This window comes from Puma concolor, chromosome E3 (assembly GCF_028749965.1).
Source record: "Puma concolor isolate L17-30 chromosome E3, mPumCon1.1.hap2, whole genome shotgun sequence".
Lineage (NCBI taxonomy): Eukaryota > Metazoa > Chordata > Mammalia > Carnivora > Felidae > Puma > Puma concolor.
The window spans coordinates 16,111,932-16,128,735 of NC_141682.1; the positions used below are offsets into that span (position 1 = coordinate 16,111,932).

General features: G+C 37.0%; 1 protein-coding gene across 4 annotated transcripts in view; it reads right to left on the reverse strand.

Moving 5' to 3' along the window:
• The window catches only part of TPST1 (tyrosylprotein sulfotransferase 1), a 178,789-nt gene that overhangs the window by 127,132 nt on the left and 34,853 nt on the right, over positions 1 to 16,804 (reverse strand). For all 4 annotated transcript variants that reach the window (XM_086692061.1, XM_086692058.1, XM_086692059.1 and 1 more), the window contains one exon: positions 7,696 to 8,641. In XM_086692061.1, coding sequence (XP_086548187.1) covers positions 7,696 to 8,540 — 845 coding nt within the window. In that variant the 5' untranslated portion in view covers positions 8,541 to 8,641. The remainder of the gene's footprint in view (positions 1 to 7,695; positions 8,642 to 16,804) is intronic.

A 16,804-nucleotide genomic window follows, 5' to 3' on the forward strand; every position in this document is an offset into this window, starting at 1 on the left:
AGAGAGAGAGGGAGACACAGAATTTTAAGCAGGCTCCAGGCTCTGAGCTGTCAGCACTGAGCCCAATGTGGGGCTCAAACCTATGAACTGTGAGATCATGACCTGAGACAAAGTCAGATGCTCAACTGACTGAGCCGCTCAGGCGACCCTAGATGTTTCTTTGAGAATTTGTCCATATTGTAACTTCCAAGTGACTACTGCCTTGTTTTATTTTACTATATTTTAAAAATTATATTAGGTTATATTATATTAGGCTATTAAACATTCTGGGTCCAGGTGGGATTGTGCGTACATGACTTTCACTGTATGGTGGAAGGGCAGGGTCTATAGGTCCAGTGTAACAGGGACCAGTTGTTCCCTAAGTCTTTTTGTGCCTGCCGCTAGGCCCCTAGGTTGGGCCAGGAGTCATGCCACAAGAAGCCTTCCAACCCATCTCTTCTTTTTGGACACTGTAGGGCTAGAATTAGACACAGGCTGCTTCTAGGAGTAATATCTCTTGATGGCTCATTTGGCTAAGGAAGAGAAAGACACTGGACAGTCAAGGAACAACTACAGCGCTCTAGCCATGGCTCACCCAAGGAGCACCTTATCCTGCAAGTTAAAACTGAATGCTCTTTCCTTTATTTGTTGAGCTACTTATCCTTTAGGTCAATGATTCTCAACAGGAGGGGAGATGGAGAGCGTTTTTGCCTCCACAGGGGGCATTTGGCAATGTCTGGAAACATTTCTGATTGTCACAAAGTGGGGAGGGGTTTTGCTACTGGCATCTATTGAGTAGAGACTAGGGATGCTGCTCCATCCCACAATGTACAGGACAACCCCCACAATGTACAGGACAACCCCCACAACAAAGAATTATCTGACCCAAAATGTGAATAGTGCCAAGGTCAAGAAACACGACTTTATTTCTCGGTCTGATACCACAATCTCCAGGAAGGCCTTCCTGAACACCACACATTACCTCTTCTTAGTTTCCCATACTACTTAACATTGTACTGTTATGAATCTGTATCTGCTATTCGATCATGTGTACCTTTAAGACAGAGACCTTAACACTGTATCTGGCACGTAGTAGGTACTCAGTGAATTGCAGAGACTGTTATCTGCCTATCCCAATATCAAGTCTATTCCCCTTGGTAAAAGAAACACCAACTCTTGGTTGGGCACATGGTCACTTAGAATAAAGACCACATTCCCTAGCCTTTTATATGTGGCCATAAGACTCAGTTATGGCCAGCAGAATGCAAGGAGAGGGGCTACCTGGAATGTAAGGGAACGAAGGAAATTCATGGGAAATGCCCTTAAAAAATATTAAATTCACCTTCTTATTTGCCCAGTCTATCCCCTGTTCTGCTACTTAAGGACACGGATGATATGATTGGGACTCCAACTTGAACCACGGGGCTGAAAGAGCCAAAAGCTGGAAGCAGCCTAAATGCCAGATGACTACAGAGCTTCCAAACCAGCCTTGGTCTGCCTTCTTTTATGTAACAGCCACTATTTTGTTTAAAACCATGGTTATTTTAGATCTCTATTTTTCGAAAAGACACTTAATCTAAATTAATAAATGATCTAATACCCAATTTCTGCTTTTTGCCATCAAATGCCATAGTCTTCAAGAAAAGTATACACTGTGCTTTATTAACGTTCTTGCTGTTTCTTCACATTCTTCACTAAAATTTTCTGAAATACAATTTTTCCTCTGCTCTTTTTCTTTTGCAACCTGTTTTGCTGTCATCTGCATTCATTGTTTATGCAGTTACCCTTCTCAGCTACTTATCTCTTCCATTTGTAGTAGAAGAACAGTGATTTCCACAACTACAAAAATATTGCTGTTAGCTAACATTCAATTCACAACCAGATTTATAAAGCTAGGTTTACTGCCTTCACAAAGGATAAGCAATCCAAAGTAATTAAAAAAATAATATTTATAAAATTATTCTGGGATATTTTAATCTGAGCTACTAGAGTTGTAATGCTAATTTGCATGCTATTAATTTTACATGCTGTAGAAGTGATCATCATTTGCATGAACATAGCCTGTCTTTCTCTTAACTTGCTCATAATATTCTTCCCATCCTTCAATTTCAGAAAATTCTCAGGTGGACATTTTATTATCCTTCCCTGTTAATCCTATATTATAAAAAAATTTAATTTCTAAACTAAATTCCATTTTGAACACTAAGAAGAAATTTAATATTCAAAATTTAATAACTATTCTACTTAGGAGTATCTCCATTTCCAAAAAACAGTCTTCATTGCTCTCACCTATTTATTTGATTGTTTTAAAAAGAAAACCACAAGCCCAAAATGGTGTCACTGCATTGAGGAAGGCTCCAAAGTCAGTAAACCAAGACTTAATACCTGGCTTCCCTCCCTACTCCCCCCCCACCACCACCTGCCAAGCGGTGTGGAGGCAGAGGCCCGAGGGCACTCAAGATTCAGCTGCAATATCCAATATCCAGTCTATTCCCCTTGGTAAAAGAAACACCAACTCTTGGTTGGGCACATGGTCACTTAGAATAAAGACACATTCCCTAGCCTTTTATATGTGGCCATAAGACTAAGTTATGGCCAGCAGAATACAAGGGTTACAGAGGGGGTCATTGCTGCTGGAGGTGTAATGGATGTTTATACTTCCTTTCAAGAGTCATTGAAGATGGCCCTAATTCATGATGACCGAGCACATTAAGCTGACAGGCACCAAGCCCATCTTTGTGTGCTTGCATCCAACTGTGATAAGACTATGTATGTTAAGTTTGGTGGAGGCCCTTTTGTTCAACATCAAATCAACCTAATTAAGGTCGATGACAACAGAGAGGCAAAGAACAAATTAAACTGGTTCTTATAACTAAAAAAACAAAACAAAACAAAGCAAAACAGAATTAATACCTAATCTAACTGCAGTTTCACACCCCCTGAAATGTAACCTTTAACCAGTCAAAATGGGAATTTCCTGGTCAGAACTTATAAATTTAATGATAGACCCCCCTCCATTCCCCTTAGGAGGGCAACCTTGTCTATAACAATGGATTCTTTGCTAATAATTTCCTTTTTTCCACTTGCTTTCTACCTTTAAAAACCTTTCCTTTTCTGTAGCCCTTTGGAGTTCCCCTCTACTTGCTAGATGGGATTCTGCCTGATTCATGAACTGATCAATAACGCTAATTAAATCTTTAAGATTTACTCCGTTGAATTTTTGTTCTTTAATACTTTGTTCTGGATCTGACTTCTAGTTTTCTCTCTGCTTTACTTACTAGAAGCTTCAGAGACTGTCAATTATTGTATTCCTATTTGTTCTCTTCTACTTACTGCTGCTTTTTTTCCTTCTAACCTATTTGTGCTTAATAGTTACATATCTTTTTTTCTGCCCTAAAAGCAGATAACTTGTCTCTGAATTATAGCTGTGATTCTTTGGTTCTAGTTTAAGGGTTACCATTATATTTTGTTTTGTTTTGTTTTCTGACTTTGCTCTTTTGACCTAATAAACTTGTTTACTGATCCTAGGATACTGTTTTATTTTAGTCACCTTTAAGTATACGATGGTACATTGTTTTGTTATTGTTATTGATGATTTTTATTTGTTCCAGGCAATTTTATGGTATAATGAGTTTAAAAGCAGGAACAATGCTGTATACTCTAGTAACTTCCTGAATGTTCCCAGATGGAAATTACTGAAATTCCACAAAAATTCCACAATTCATGAGAAGTTAATGTAAATAGCCTCAAACTTTATTTCCATTTCCTACTCAAAATATTGGAGGAGCAGGCATCAGCAGTAGATACCATTCACTAATCAGCAAAATCCTACTCCATATTCAATCTCTTAGAAAATTCTATTAGAATTTGCATAAGGTATTTCCCTTAAAATGTATACCCCTCTACTTTGCTGTACAAACATTTCTTGAAAGGCAAAAAGACATTTAGAAATGTCTCAATTTTTTTTTTCTATTCTCTATAAGTTTAGAAGAAATAAAAGCAATCAGTGAATTCTCTATCATATTTTTGAGCCATCATATTCAAGACTATAGCTCAATTTAATATGAAATTGAAGAGTATGGGTGAATAATTTATTAAAATAGAACACAGTATTCAAAACATCAAAGTTAACAACATCAATCACTGGAGAAACTAGTTATACTACTGAACTTGAAATGACTATCTAAAAACATAATAAATAGTATACCTAAAATTCTATGCTTGTAACCTTAATGCAGAACTAAACTTATCAGCCAGTCAAAGAATCTGTTTTCATCCCTTCGTGACTCATTACTTGGCTTTTATTTTCAGTTAAAAAGAAAAAAAAGAAAGGAAAAAAAAGCCCATCCTATATTCAGCAGTCTCTAATGAAGACTCCCTTCACCATCCCAGAATGAAAGAATGCTTTCTTCCACCAAATTCTTTCATAGAGGAACTCTTAAATATACTAGCAGATGATTACCCTATGCTCCTACTGTAACTGGAAATGACAGGCAGGCAAGAGGTACCACTCTAACTGAAAACAACTGGAAATTCCTAAGCAAAGCAAAGGAAAGCTTAACTTTCATAGTTAATAAAATAAGGCAGGTAGAACTGTGAAGGCTTTCCTTATCACTGTCTTCAACAATTTCTCATATGATCCTGAACCATCTGGTGATATCTTCAAGCCTTCAAAACTGCGTAAATATTTTCCATATTTTAGTACTAAATAATACAAAAATAAATATTAAAATACTGACTTTAAACAATTTCCCCAGAATAAAAACGTTTATAGGAAAGCAAAGCACACAGGATGACTGACTCTGGGCTATGAATTCCTTATGGTCACAACTCTCAAGTAATATGAGATATTTACAACTTGGTACTTATTAATGGAATAATTCTGTATGTTTCTGCCTCATCTCCCAATTAGCTCTTTTTGAGAACAGAGACTCAGCCTTAAAAGCAGTACAGCCTAGATTGGACCTGCCTCAAACAAAACAGCTTTGTTTTTATCTGTTTTACATTGGAACTCTGGGAAGATTTGTTTCAAAAAGGAATTCAAATGTTGTTATTTTGTTTTGCTTTTAAGTTTAAAAAATACTTGTAGCCCTGCTAAAATTAAAAGGACTGAGAATACAAGTTGTTAGCAAAGATGCAAAGCAACTATAATACGTAAGTGTATACTATAGCCATACATTGCTGGTGCAGACACTGTGAAAAACAATTAAGCATCTGTTAAAGACATATAAATATAGAGATACAGAGATATTTTATGATCCAGTGACTTTACTCATTTTTCTTTACCCAAGAAAAATCAATGCTTATGTCCACCAATAGTAATGTACAGGAATGGTGTTAGCAACTTTATCCATAATAGCCCCAAACTGGAAACACCAAATGTTCACCAAAGGAACAATGGATAAATTGTGTTATATCTATACATTGGAATATTACATAGCAATGAAAAAATCAATCCATACAATGGTATGGGTATATCTAATGTTAAATGAAAGAAACCAGGCAAAAAATAATAAATAGGCATGCTTGCATTTATAGGAAGTTCAAAAACAAGCAAGGCTATTTCTGAACTTCATATACAATGTCATAGCACCTCTGGTGACAGAGGATGAAACAGTGGTTACTTTTGGGTTGAGGAGGATGTTAACTGAGAAGGAGCATGAAGGAGCCTAGTGGGTACTGGGAATTTTCTGTATTTTTATACAGATGGTGATTATACAAGTGTATACAGATACAAATATTCATCAAATTGTACACCGAATATCTGTGCATTTAATATGTAAGTATTCCTTAATTAAAAAAAAAACTCATATAATAGCAAGAAATTTGGAATAAGCATTGGAAATTCTAGTCATGGTTCTGCCACATATGATTCTTGAAAAAGCACAGAACCTCACTGGGCCTCCATTCTGTATGCTAAATGTTACTTAAGTAAGGTCTCTTCCCCTTCTAAAATCCATTTGTTTGTAATTTCTATGAATTTCCTTGGTATTCATGTTTGCCTTAAACATAGTAATTATATATGTAAAATGATCTTGTCCTGATTTCCACCAAAATTTACCTTGAGCATATCTCCTTAATCCCTCCTTGGAGAGACTAGGGATGGCAAGGGTGCAGGGGTTTGGTGTTATTTTGTATTACTAGAAGGAGCCAGCAACAGAATCTCTGGGCCAACATACAAGCACACAAAGTGAAACGCTAACCTACGAATACAAGTGATTAGAAATTAGTTATGGTCTATTATATGAAAAGAACAATAAACTGTGATGACATTAGCTATGGCTATAATTCTCTTTGAATCAATAAACAGAACCCAGAGCCAGTAGAGTGATAATACCTAATAATTTATCATCATACCTGTAAGTTAGGTGCAGAAATGCAGCTGCTCCTTTCAAATTATCTACATCAGGAATCAATACTCACTGTACAAGTTCTATACATTGAAAAAAGAAATCAAGAAGATATTCCCTGGTAGGAAAAAGCAGATACAGAAGGGAAGTACCCTGTTTTTTGTTTTTTGGGGTTTTTTTGACAGCAGGTACATATTACTTTTATGAATGGGAAAAGATAAGAAATAAAATAAAACTTAGTTACACCCAACTTCTTCCTCATAAAAATATGCTATGTGAATTTAACAGTAGTTTCCATTTTTATATCCATATTCTAGGTATATAAGTCATCAAATCAGGTTGTCGGATCAAGTCAGGGCACCCCAGTCACTATTTCATAAGAAAGAAAGAAAAATGCAATAGTTCTAGAAGTATTTGAATCTAAGGAACTTCCTGTATGGATTATGGATTGAGCTTCCAAATTTTGGAGTTCTATACCCTTTAAAAAAATCAAGATCCATCAGATGACAAAAGAAGCACTATGTGTTATACGCCATGGAAAATGGCACTACCCCACTGAGACCAAAGCACAGATTCTAATCCTGGCCTTCCCATCTCAATTTGAGTAAATCATTTTTACTTTCTGACTAAGTCTTCCTACCTGTAAAATGAAGGGACTGGGTTAGATCATTTTAGTCTTTATATTTCTCTATCACTAAAAATTCCAAAATGCTTAGAATTCACCACTTGCTCACCAACATTAGATGCTTCTCCTCATATTAACCTTAATCTACACAAAGTTGACTATTGTTATTAATAAAACTACCTAGAAATTAGAAATCAGGAGTCGCTAAAATTGAATGATGGACATTAAAGAAAAATACCTTTCACTGCTATAAATTGGGCTGGCTTCTATCAAATAAATAAGAACCACAATTCATAAAAATACAAATGAATTAAATAAATGAAAGGGCCTATAATGAATTTTTAAAACAACTCATTGAAAGGGACACCTGGGTGGCTCAGTAGGTTAGGTGTCCCACTTAAGCTCAGGTCATGATCTCGGAGTTTGTGGGTTTGAGCCCCATGTCAGGCTCTGTGATGACAGCTCAGAGCCTGGAGCCTGCTTCAGGTCCTGTGTCTTCCTCTCTCTCTCTCTCTGCCCCTCCCCCACTCACGCTCTGTCTCTCTCTCACTCTCTGTCTCTCTCTCTCAAGAATAAGTAAACATTAAAAAAAAAATCTTTTAAAAAACTCACTGATGAAGTTATATCTGTTCCAGAAACACGTTCTGTAGTTTACACACACACACACACACACACACACACACACACCCCTTTACTACCTGAACACAGGGTCAAAAAAAACAAAAAACAACTTCTACTCACTTTGACAGAGATACTCCCCCAGCTTTCCCAATCATCTCTTCATGATGTAATACTGAGTAGTTCCATGGAATATGAAGGAACTTTAAGAGCGTTCTCATCCACCGTTCAGGATGTAAGACAAGTTGTTCATAGTGAACTAACATGCATTTTTTATAGCCAACTTCCATACATTGATTATACATGGTCTCTATGGCACGATTCCACTTGGTCAAACAGTCTCTATAGCTATTCAGGTCAAACCCAGCTATAGTAACTTTCCGAGAAATCATTGAATGTACTGATGCCCGGCCATCTCGGACCATGAGGAGAAATTTGGCATTAGGGAATAACCTAGCAAGGTAAGTTAAGGATTTCAGGGCAAAAGGATCTTTATTACATAAATAAGGGGCTGGTTCCCCATGCTTAACAATAATTTCTAGTAAGAAGGCTTGCATGGCAGAATCCAGCACTTCATCAGTAACACCAGCCTCATCCAAGCGTATTTTCTCTTTACTTGACCGTGACCACATCTGCTTCAAGGCCAGGATTCGGGGAATGACTCTGGTTTCCTCTCCACAGCGAATATCGGGGTGTGCATCTAGCATGGCCCTCATGAGTGTGGTTCCACTCCGAGGCACACCTCCAATAAATATCAAAGGCATATCTTTGTGATAGGCAAAGGTTTTATTCACTTTGATGTCCAGGCCAGTTCTCACAGTGGTCTTTGTGCTCTCCAATTTGAGGGGCTGGCTACGTTCTTCTATTCGGTGATGACATTCCATGGCGTGTTGGCCCAAGTAAAACACAGTCACAGAACTAATAACCAGACATGCCAATAGTAAGTTCTGCTTCAGTTTTCCAACCATCTTGATGTAGTTATCTTGTTATTAAATAGATATTCTGCTCAAAATAATTTTCAGAAAATGTTCAGGCCATGGAGATTCTACTTCAGAAAGATGATCAACATCTAGTGAGAAAAGGAAAAAGCTGTTTTATCATCACATTAAAACTGTTCACAAATTAGTCATCAGTGATCACCATTACATTCTGGCTAGAAAGAAGCTAAAGCTGTCTTACATACTGTGATATTCTTAGAACACAAGTATACACAAGTGCAAGCAAAAATAAATCATTTCTAATCAGAAACAGCATTTCTTAATGTGACAATTCTGAAGCTTTGTACCTTCCACAGAATGGAAAAATAAATAAAACTATTTCTATCAGTGGGTTATGCAAATATTTAATATGACCAAGTATGTTTGAGGTCTAACCCAAGGCTCATCTCTAGTATTCAGATTTGCTTCATCCCTAAGAAGTCATTATCTCCACATTCTACCCTAAAGAGAAATTACAGAAGAAATATACAACTTCCAAATCTTTAACACAGATTTAGTTTATTCATTCCACAAATTATTTATTTAGATACTACAGGCCAGATACTTGGGTGTGGCTGAGGATAAGCTTTGAAAACGACAGCAGTGCACTGACCCTTGCTCTCAGGAAACAAAGTCTCATGGACAGATAGATATGCAAACAATGACAACAAAATGCAATCAGTGCCTTAGTAGATATAAACAACAAGAGTATAATGAAAAGGAGCACATAAGTCCACCAGATGAATCTATAAAAGCCTTATAGAAAATAAGAGGGAGAGGTACTCTAAGCAGTAGGAACTTGTGTGCAAAAGCACAATGGCATGACAGAACACAGCATATTTAGGCAAAAAGTAGTTCAGGAGAACTGGTGTGTACTGTGAAAAGACAATTACGTGTGTGTTTGTGATCTAGCCTTCAGAAGAACAGAGAAGGTTTAGATACACAGAGTATTCTAAGCTGAAGATACACTATGACCAAGGTGTGGATGTGTAGAAGCAAGGGCATGTATGTAAAACATATATACTATGTAAAATACATATACTATGTATATGTAAAATACACATATTATGGAAATACTAGTTTAGCTGGAGCAAGGATATATACTACAAAGCAGACAGCAATCAGACTACACCTAGACTAAAACAATGTGCCCTGAATCCTCAGAGGGCAAGTGTGATGGTTAATTTTATATGTCAACTAAGCCATTATGGTGCCCAGTGTTTGGTCAAACACCAAACACTAGTTTGGTCTAGATGTTGCTGTGAAGGTTTTTGTTAGATATGATTAACAATGAAATCAACAGACTCTGATTAAAGCAGATTACCCTTCATAATATGAGTGGGCCTCATCCAACAACTGAAATCCTTAGAAGAGACAGGTTTTCTGAAGAAAAAGGTATTCTCTTCAAGACAGTAACACAGAAACTGTACCTGAATTTCCAGCTTGCTGCCCTGCAGAATTTGGACTCAAAGCTAACATCAAGTCTTACCAGCCAGACTGCTCTGTGGATTTTAGAAATGCCAGCACCTCAATAACATGAGCTAATTCCTTAAAAATTCTCCCTTCCTTATATGTCTCCTAATAGTAAGTACACCTGGGGAAAGGACTAGCTATGCTAAAAAAAGAATACCTCCTGAGAGGCAGGACGTCTAGCTATGGACTAGTGAGAAGGTAGGCAATTCTCCCCCAAAACTAAGCAAGATGAAGCTGACAGAAACCCCATCAGTCCTCTGGAAATCAACAAAGGAATACAACAACCTAAGCAGCATCTATGTTTGAAAAACTGCTAAATGTTGAGGAAGAACAATGAAAGTCTATGACATTCTTGCCTAAGACTATTCCCACCCCACCATCCACTCACTTAGCAGGACAGAGGTTCTGCAGAGCAGGGCGAGGCAGGGAAACTATGAAGACTATGGCTTTGCTCCCAGGATCAAAGGGAGTCACTCATTTTGGAGTGGTGAATAACACACACTCTCAGCTGTGCTGTCAGTGTAAGTGATGTTCCAGGTGGCAGGAGAGCAAGGAGGATGAACAGCTCCAGTAGCCTCAGTTTGTAATCATGATTGGCAAACTCAACGCCAGCTCACAGGTGCATGGAGGCAGAGGAGACACAAAAGGAACTGTCAGTCCTTAAACACCAGTGCAGATTTGAAAATGGCCTCAACTTGGAATGTGCTCCTCTACCCAAATGCAGATCCACTGGCAGATGAAAAGTCACACTGGCTTAAGATATCAGAGCACAACCACTGTCCAATGAACTGTGCTGACAGGAAGGCAACCCCTAGAAAGCCATGCTTAAAAATGCAAATAATTTTACGTGTGTGTGTGTGTGTGTGTGTGTGTGTGTGTGTGTGTGTGTGTATCTGAGCAACTACATCAGCATACATTTATATGAAATGTCCATAAAAGGCAAATTTATAGAGACAGAAAGCAGGAGGTGGAAGCAGGAATTTAATGACAAATAGGCATGAGGGGACTTTTTGCAGTAATGGAAATGTTCTAAGACTGGACTGTTGTGAGACTTGCACAACCTTATAAAATCTACTAAAAATCATTGAATTACACTCTTACAATGGATAAGTCTTAGGGTACATAAGTCATACCTCAACATAGCCGGGCTTTTTGTTTTTTGGGTTTTAAAGGAATACTTTCGTAGAAAAATATTTTGATAGTCTCAGTAGGTTACACCAAGATCTGGTTTTTGTTTACTCATGTATTCATTCCTTTAGTCACATATTTGAACATATATTACTGTACCAGGCACAGTACTTCATTATAAAGCTGCAACAGAGAACCACAAGGTGAGAACAGGTTGAGATTAAAAGATCAGCTTAATACGAAAAGACTGCAAAAAAAAAAAAAAAGAGAGAAAAGAAAAAAGAAAAAAAGCATTAATTAAGGACACTGGTAGTGGGGTGCCTAGGTGGCTCAGTAGGTTAAGTATCTGACTCTTGATCTCAGCTTAGCTCTTGATCTCAAGGTCGTGAGTTCAAGCCCTGCATTGGGCTCCATGCTCAGCACGGAGCCTACTTTAAAAAAAAGAAAATAAAAAAAAAGAACATTGGTGGCAACATAGCATTGAAATATCTATGCAAAAAACAGAATCCATGATATAGAAGACACACTTAAGATGTTTTACCAATATTCAGTTTAAAAGGGGGCAGGTAGGAAGAAAACAATGGAGAGAAAAGAAAGTAACACAGAAAATGGAATGAAAAAGAAAAACAACATTTAAAAAATGATATTTAGGTAGAGATCTGATCAGTGAGTAGGAATTAGGTAAAGTGAAAACAAGAGCATTCTAAGCAAAAGCAAATGGATATACAAAAGCCTTGCAATGGAAAGGCATTTTAAAGCTTTTAAGGAGGGGCGCCTGGGTGGCGCAGTCGGTTAAGCATCCGACTTCAGCCAGGTCACGATCTCGCGGTCCGTGAGTTCGAGCCCCGTGTCGGGCTCTGGGCTGATGGCTCAGAGCCTGGAGCCTGTTTCCGATTCTGTGTCTCCCTCTCTCTCTGCCCCTCCCCCGTTCATGCTCTGTCTCTCTCTGTCCCAAAAATAATAAATAAAAAAAAATAAAATAAAAAAAAAATAAAGCTTTTAAGGAGCTAGGTAAAGCAGTGAGCAAGAAAAACAGGTCAATGATGAAACTGGAAAGATGGGTAGGGGTCAGATTGTAAATCTGGTGGATCAGTTTAGGGATATGAAGTTTTATGATAGATGCAATCAGATGTGACTGATTTAAAGATTTTTAAGCAGGGAGTTACTTAATCCTATTCAGATTTATACACTCTCACTCTAGCCAAAACCATCTTGAAAAAGAATAATGCTAGAATATGCACAATTCCCAACCTCAAAACTTAACTACAAAACTACAATAATGAAGACAATGTAGTGCTGGCATAAAAACAAGCATACAGATGAATGGAACAGAATCACAAATCCAGTAATACACCTTTACATTTATGGTCAATTGATTTTTCTTTTCTTTCTTTTTATTTAATTACGTTTTTTATTTTTATTCCAGTACAGTTAACAAAAGGTGTTATATGAGCGTTAGGAGTGCAATATAGTGATTCAACACTTCTACACATTACTCAGTGCTCATCATGATAAGTACACTCTTTAATCCCCTTCATCTATTTCACCTTATCCCCTACCCACAGCTCCTCTGGTAACCATCAGTTTGTTCTCTACAGTTAAGAATCTGTTTCTTGGGGCGCCTGGGTGTTTCAGTCGGTAAAGTGTCCGACTTCGGCTCAGGTCATGATCTCACAGTTCATGAGTTCGAGCCCCGCGTCAGGCTCTGTGCTGACAGCTCGGAGCCTGGAGCCTGCTTCGAATTCTGTGTCTCCCTCTCTCTCTGCCCCTTCCCCACTCTCTCTCTCTAAGAAAAAATAAAAAACATTAAAAACTTTTTAAAAAAAGAACCCATTTCTTGGTTTCTCTGTTTTTTCCTTTGTTTGTTTGTTTCTTAAATTCCACATATGGGTGAAATTATACAGTATTTGTCTTTCTCTGACTATTTCACTTAGCATTATACTTTCTAGCTCCATCCACGTTGTTGCAAATGTCAAGATTTCATTATTTTTTATGGCTGAATAATTTTCCATTGTATGTGTATGTGTGCAGTGTGTATGTGTACATATATATATGTATATATATACATATATATATATATATATATATATATATACGTGTATGTGTGCATATGTGTGTGTATCTCCTGCTTCTTTATCCTTTCATTTATCTATGAACACTGTGCTGCCTCCATATCTTGGCTAGAGGAAATAATGCTGCTATAAACATGGGGTGAATGTATTCCTTTGAATTAGTGTTTTTGTAGTTTGGGGTTAGATACCCAGTAGTGCAATTACTAGGTTGTAGTGTAGTTCTATGTTTAACTTTTTGAGGAAACTCCATACTGTTTTCTAGAGTGGCTGTACCAGTTTGCATTCTCAACAATAGTGCACAAGTGTTCCTTTTTGTCCACATGCTCATCAACACTTATTTTTTCTCGTGTTATTTTTTTTAATTTTAGCCATTCTGACAGGTGTGAGGTAATATCTCATTATAGTTTTGATTTGCAATTCTCTGACAATGCATGATGTTGAGCATCTTTTGATGTGAGGAAAGAGCAACCTTTTCAACAAATGGTGCTGGGAAAACTGGATATCCACATGTGAAAGAATGAAGTTGAACACCTGTTCACAAAAATTTACTCAAAATGAACTGGAGACCTAAATGTAAGAGCTAAAACTATAAAACTCTGAGAAGAAAACAGGTGTAAATCTTTGTGGCCATAGTTTCTTAGATACAAGACCAAAAGTATAAGAGACATATTAAAAACAGATAAAATAGACTTCATCACAACTGAAAACATTTGTGCTTCAAAGAACACCGTTCTGAAGGTGAAAGACAAATCAAAAAATGAGAGAAAATATATACAAATCACGTATCTAATAAAGGACTTCTATCCAGAATATATAAAGAACTGTTACAATTCAACAATAAAGATAAATAACAGAACTCATCATCAAGGAAATACAAATTAAAACCACAATGAATACCACCTCACACCAGTCAGAATGACTAAAATTAACAACTCAGGCAACAACAGATGTTGGCGAGGATGTGGGGAAAGACGATCTCTTTTGCACTGCTGATGGGAATGCAAACTGGTGCAGCCACTCTGGAAAACAGTGTGGAGGTTCCTCAAAAAATTAAAAATAGGCCTACCCTATGACCCAGCAATTGCACTACTAGGTACATATCCAAGGGATACAGGTGTGCTCTTTCGAAACATGCACCCCAATGTTTATAGCAGTGCTATCGACAAGAGCCAAAGTAGGGGAAGAGTCCAAATGTCCATCGACAGATGAATGGATAAAGAAGATGTGCACACACAGACACACACACAATGGAGTATTACTCGGCAATCAAAAAGAATGAAATCTTGCTATTTGCAACAACGTGGGTAGAACTAGAGGGTATTATGCTAAGCAAAATAAGTCAGTCAGAAAAAGACAAATATATGACTTCATTCGTGTGGAATTTAAGATACAAAACAGATGAACATAAGGGAAGGGAAGCAAAAATAATGTAAAAACACGGAGGGAGACAAAACATTAGAGACTCTTAAATATAGAGAATAAACTGAGGGTTGCTGGAGGGGCTGTGTAAAGGGGGGATGGGCTAAAATAGGTAAGGGGCATTAAGGAAGAAACTTGCTGGGATGAGCACTGGGTATTATACATAGGGGATGAATCACTGGAATCTACTCCTGAAATCATTATTGCACTATATGCTAACTTGGATGTAAATTTAAAATTAAAAATTTTTTGAAAAAGATAAATAACCCAATAAAAAGTGGCCAAAAAATCTGTATAGACATTTTTCCAAAAAAGATATATAAATGGTCAATGTGCACTTGAGAAGATGTTCAATATCATCTCTTCAGGAAAATGCAAATCAAAACCACAATGGGATAGCATTTAATACCCATTAGATGGCTACAATCAAAAACAGATCACAAGTGTTGATGAAAATGTGGAAAAATTGGAATACTCACATACTGCTGGTGGGTGGGACTGTAAAATGGTGTAGCCACTTTAGAAAAGTTTGGCAGGTCCTCAAAAGGGCAAATGTGGAACTAGCTAGCATATGATCCAGCAATTCCGCCCAAGAGAACTAAAAACGTATTCACAGAAAAACTTGTACACAGATGTTCACAGCATCATTATTCATAGCTAAAAAGTAGCAACCCCAATGTCTACCAACTGATAAATGGATAAACAAAATACGGTATATCCATGCAATGGAGTATTATCCAGCCATAAAAGGTGTGAAGTACTGATATAGAATTCAATGTAGACAAAGCGTGAAAACATTATTCTAATTGATTAAAGCAACTCATAAAAGATCATATATGATTCCATTTATATGAAATGTCCAAAACAGGCAAATCTGTAGACAGAAAAATTAGTAGTTGCCTGGGGCTGAAGGGAGAGGGAAGATGAAAGTGACTACTATGTAGTTTCTTTTTGGGGTGATGAAAATGTTCTAAACCTAGACTGTGGAGAATTTTTTGGTTATGTGGATTATATCTCAATAATATTGTGGTTTAAAAAAAAAACACTATACACTTAATAGACTGGCTAAAATAAAAAAAAAAACACTTGGCAATATCGAGTGCTAATAAAGATGAGGAGCAACTGAACTCCTACATTTCTGGGAATACACAATGATGCATCTGAAAAGGTGTTCTGTAAATTCTAATAATGTAAACATACTTACCCTACAACCCAATAATTGTACTACTGAGATTTATCCTACAGAAGTGAAATCTATGTTCACATAAAACCTGCATGTGAATGTCTATAGTAGCCCTGTTCACAATCACCAAAAACTGAAAACTAACCCAATGTCCTTCAGTGTGTAAATCTAGATAAACCATGGTACATCCATTGCTGGGATACTACTCAGCAACAAAAAGGAACAAACTCTTGATACACACAACTTGGGTGAATCCCAAAGGTATTATGCATGCTGAATGAAAGAAGCCAATCTCAAAAAATATTCCTAGTTATAAAATAGTCTCAAAAAGGCAAAACTATAGATCACTGGATGCCAGAAAACTGTTAACTTTAAAGGGATATAGAGTTTTCTAAGATGACAGAACTATTCTGTCTCCTGACTGCTGTAGTTGTTACATGAATAAATATATGTATTAAAATTCACAGAACTATGCATCAAAAGAAAAAATCTATTTTACTGTACAATAATCTTTAAAACAAAAACAAACAAACAACAACAACAAAAACTGGGGTGCCTGGGTGGCTCAGTCAGTTAAGCCTCTGACTTCAGCTAAGGTCATGAACTTGCAGTTTATGAGTTCAAGCCCCACACTGGGCTCTGTGCTGACAGCTCGGAGCCTGGAGCCTGCTTCAGATTCTCCCTTTCTTTCTGCCCCTCCATAGTTCACACTCTGTGTCTCTCTCTCAAAAATAAATAACATTAAAAATTTTAAAACAAAAAAAATTTTAAGAGAAATTTGAGAAGAAAAATGGGGGACGGGGAAGAAAGATGAACACCAAAGAAAGATCGAACACCAAAAACAGGAGAATTTTTTATTCTAAATCTTCTAGTTAATGTTTCTGATCAAGAATTATTTACTGGTGATAAATTCAGTGGTAATAGGAATACATTAAATAAATAATGGGTTTTACTGAGAAGAGCAAAGAAATGATCTTAGG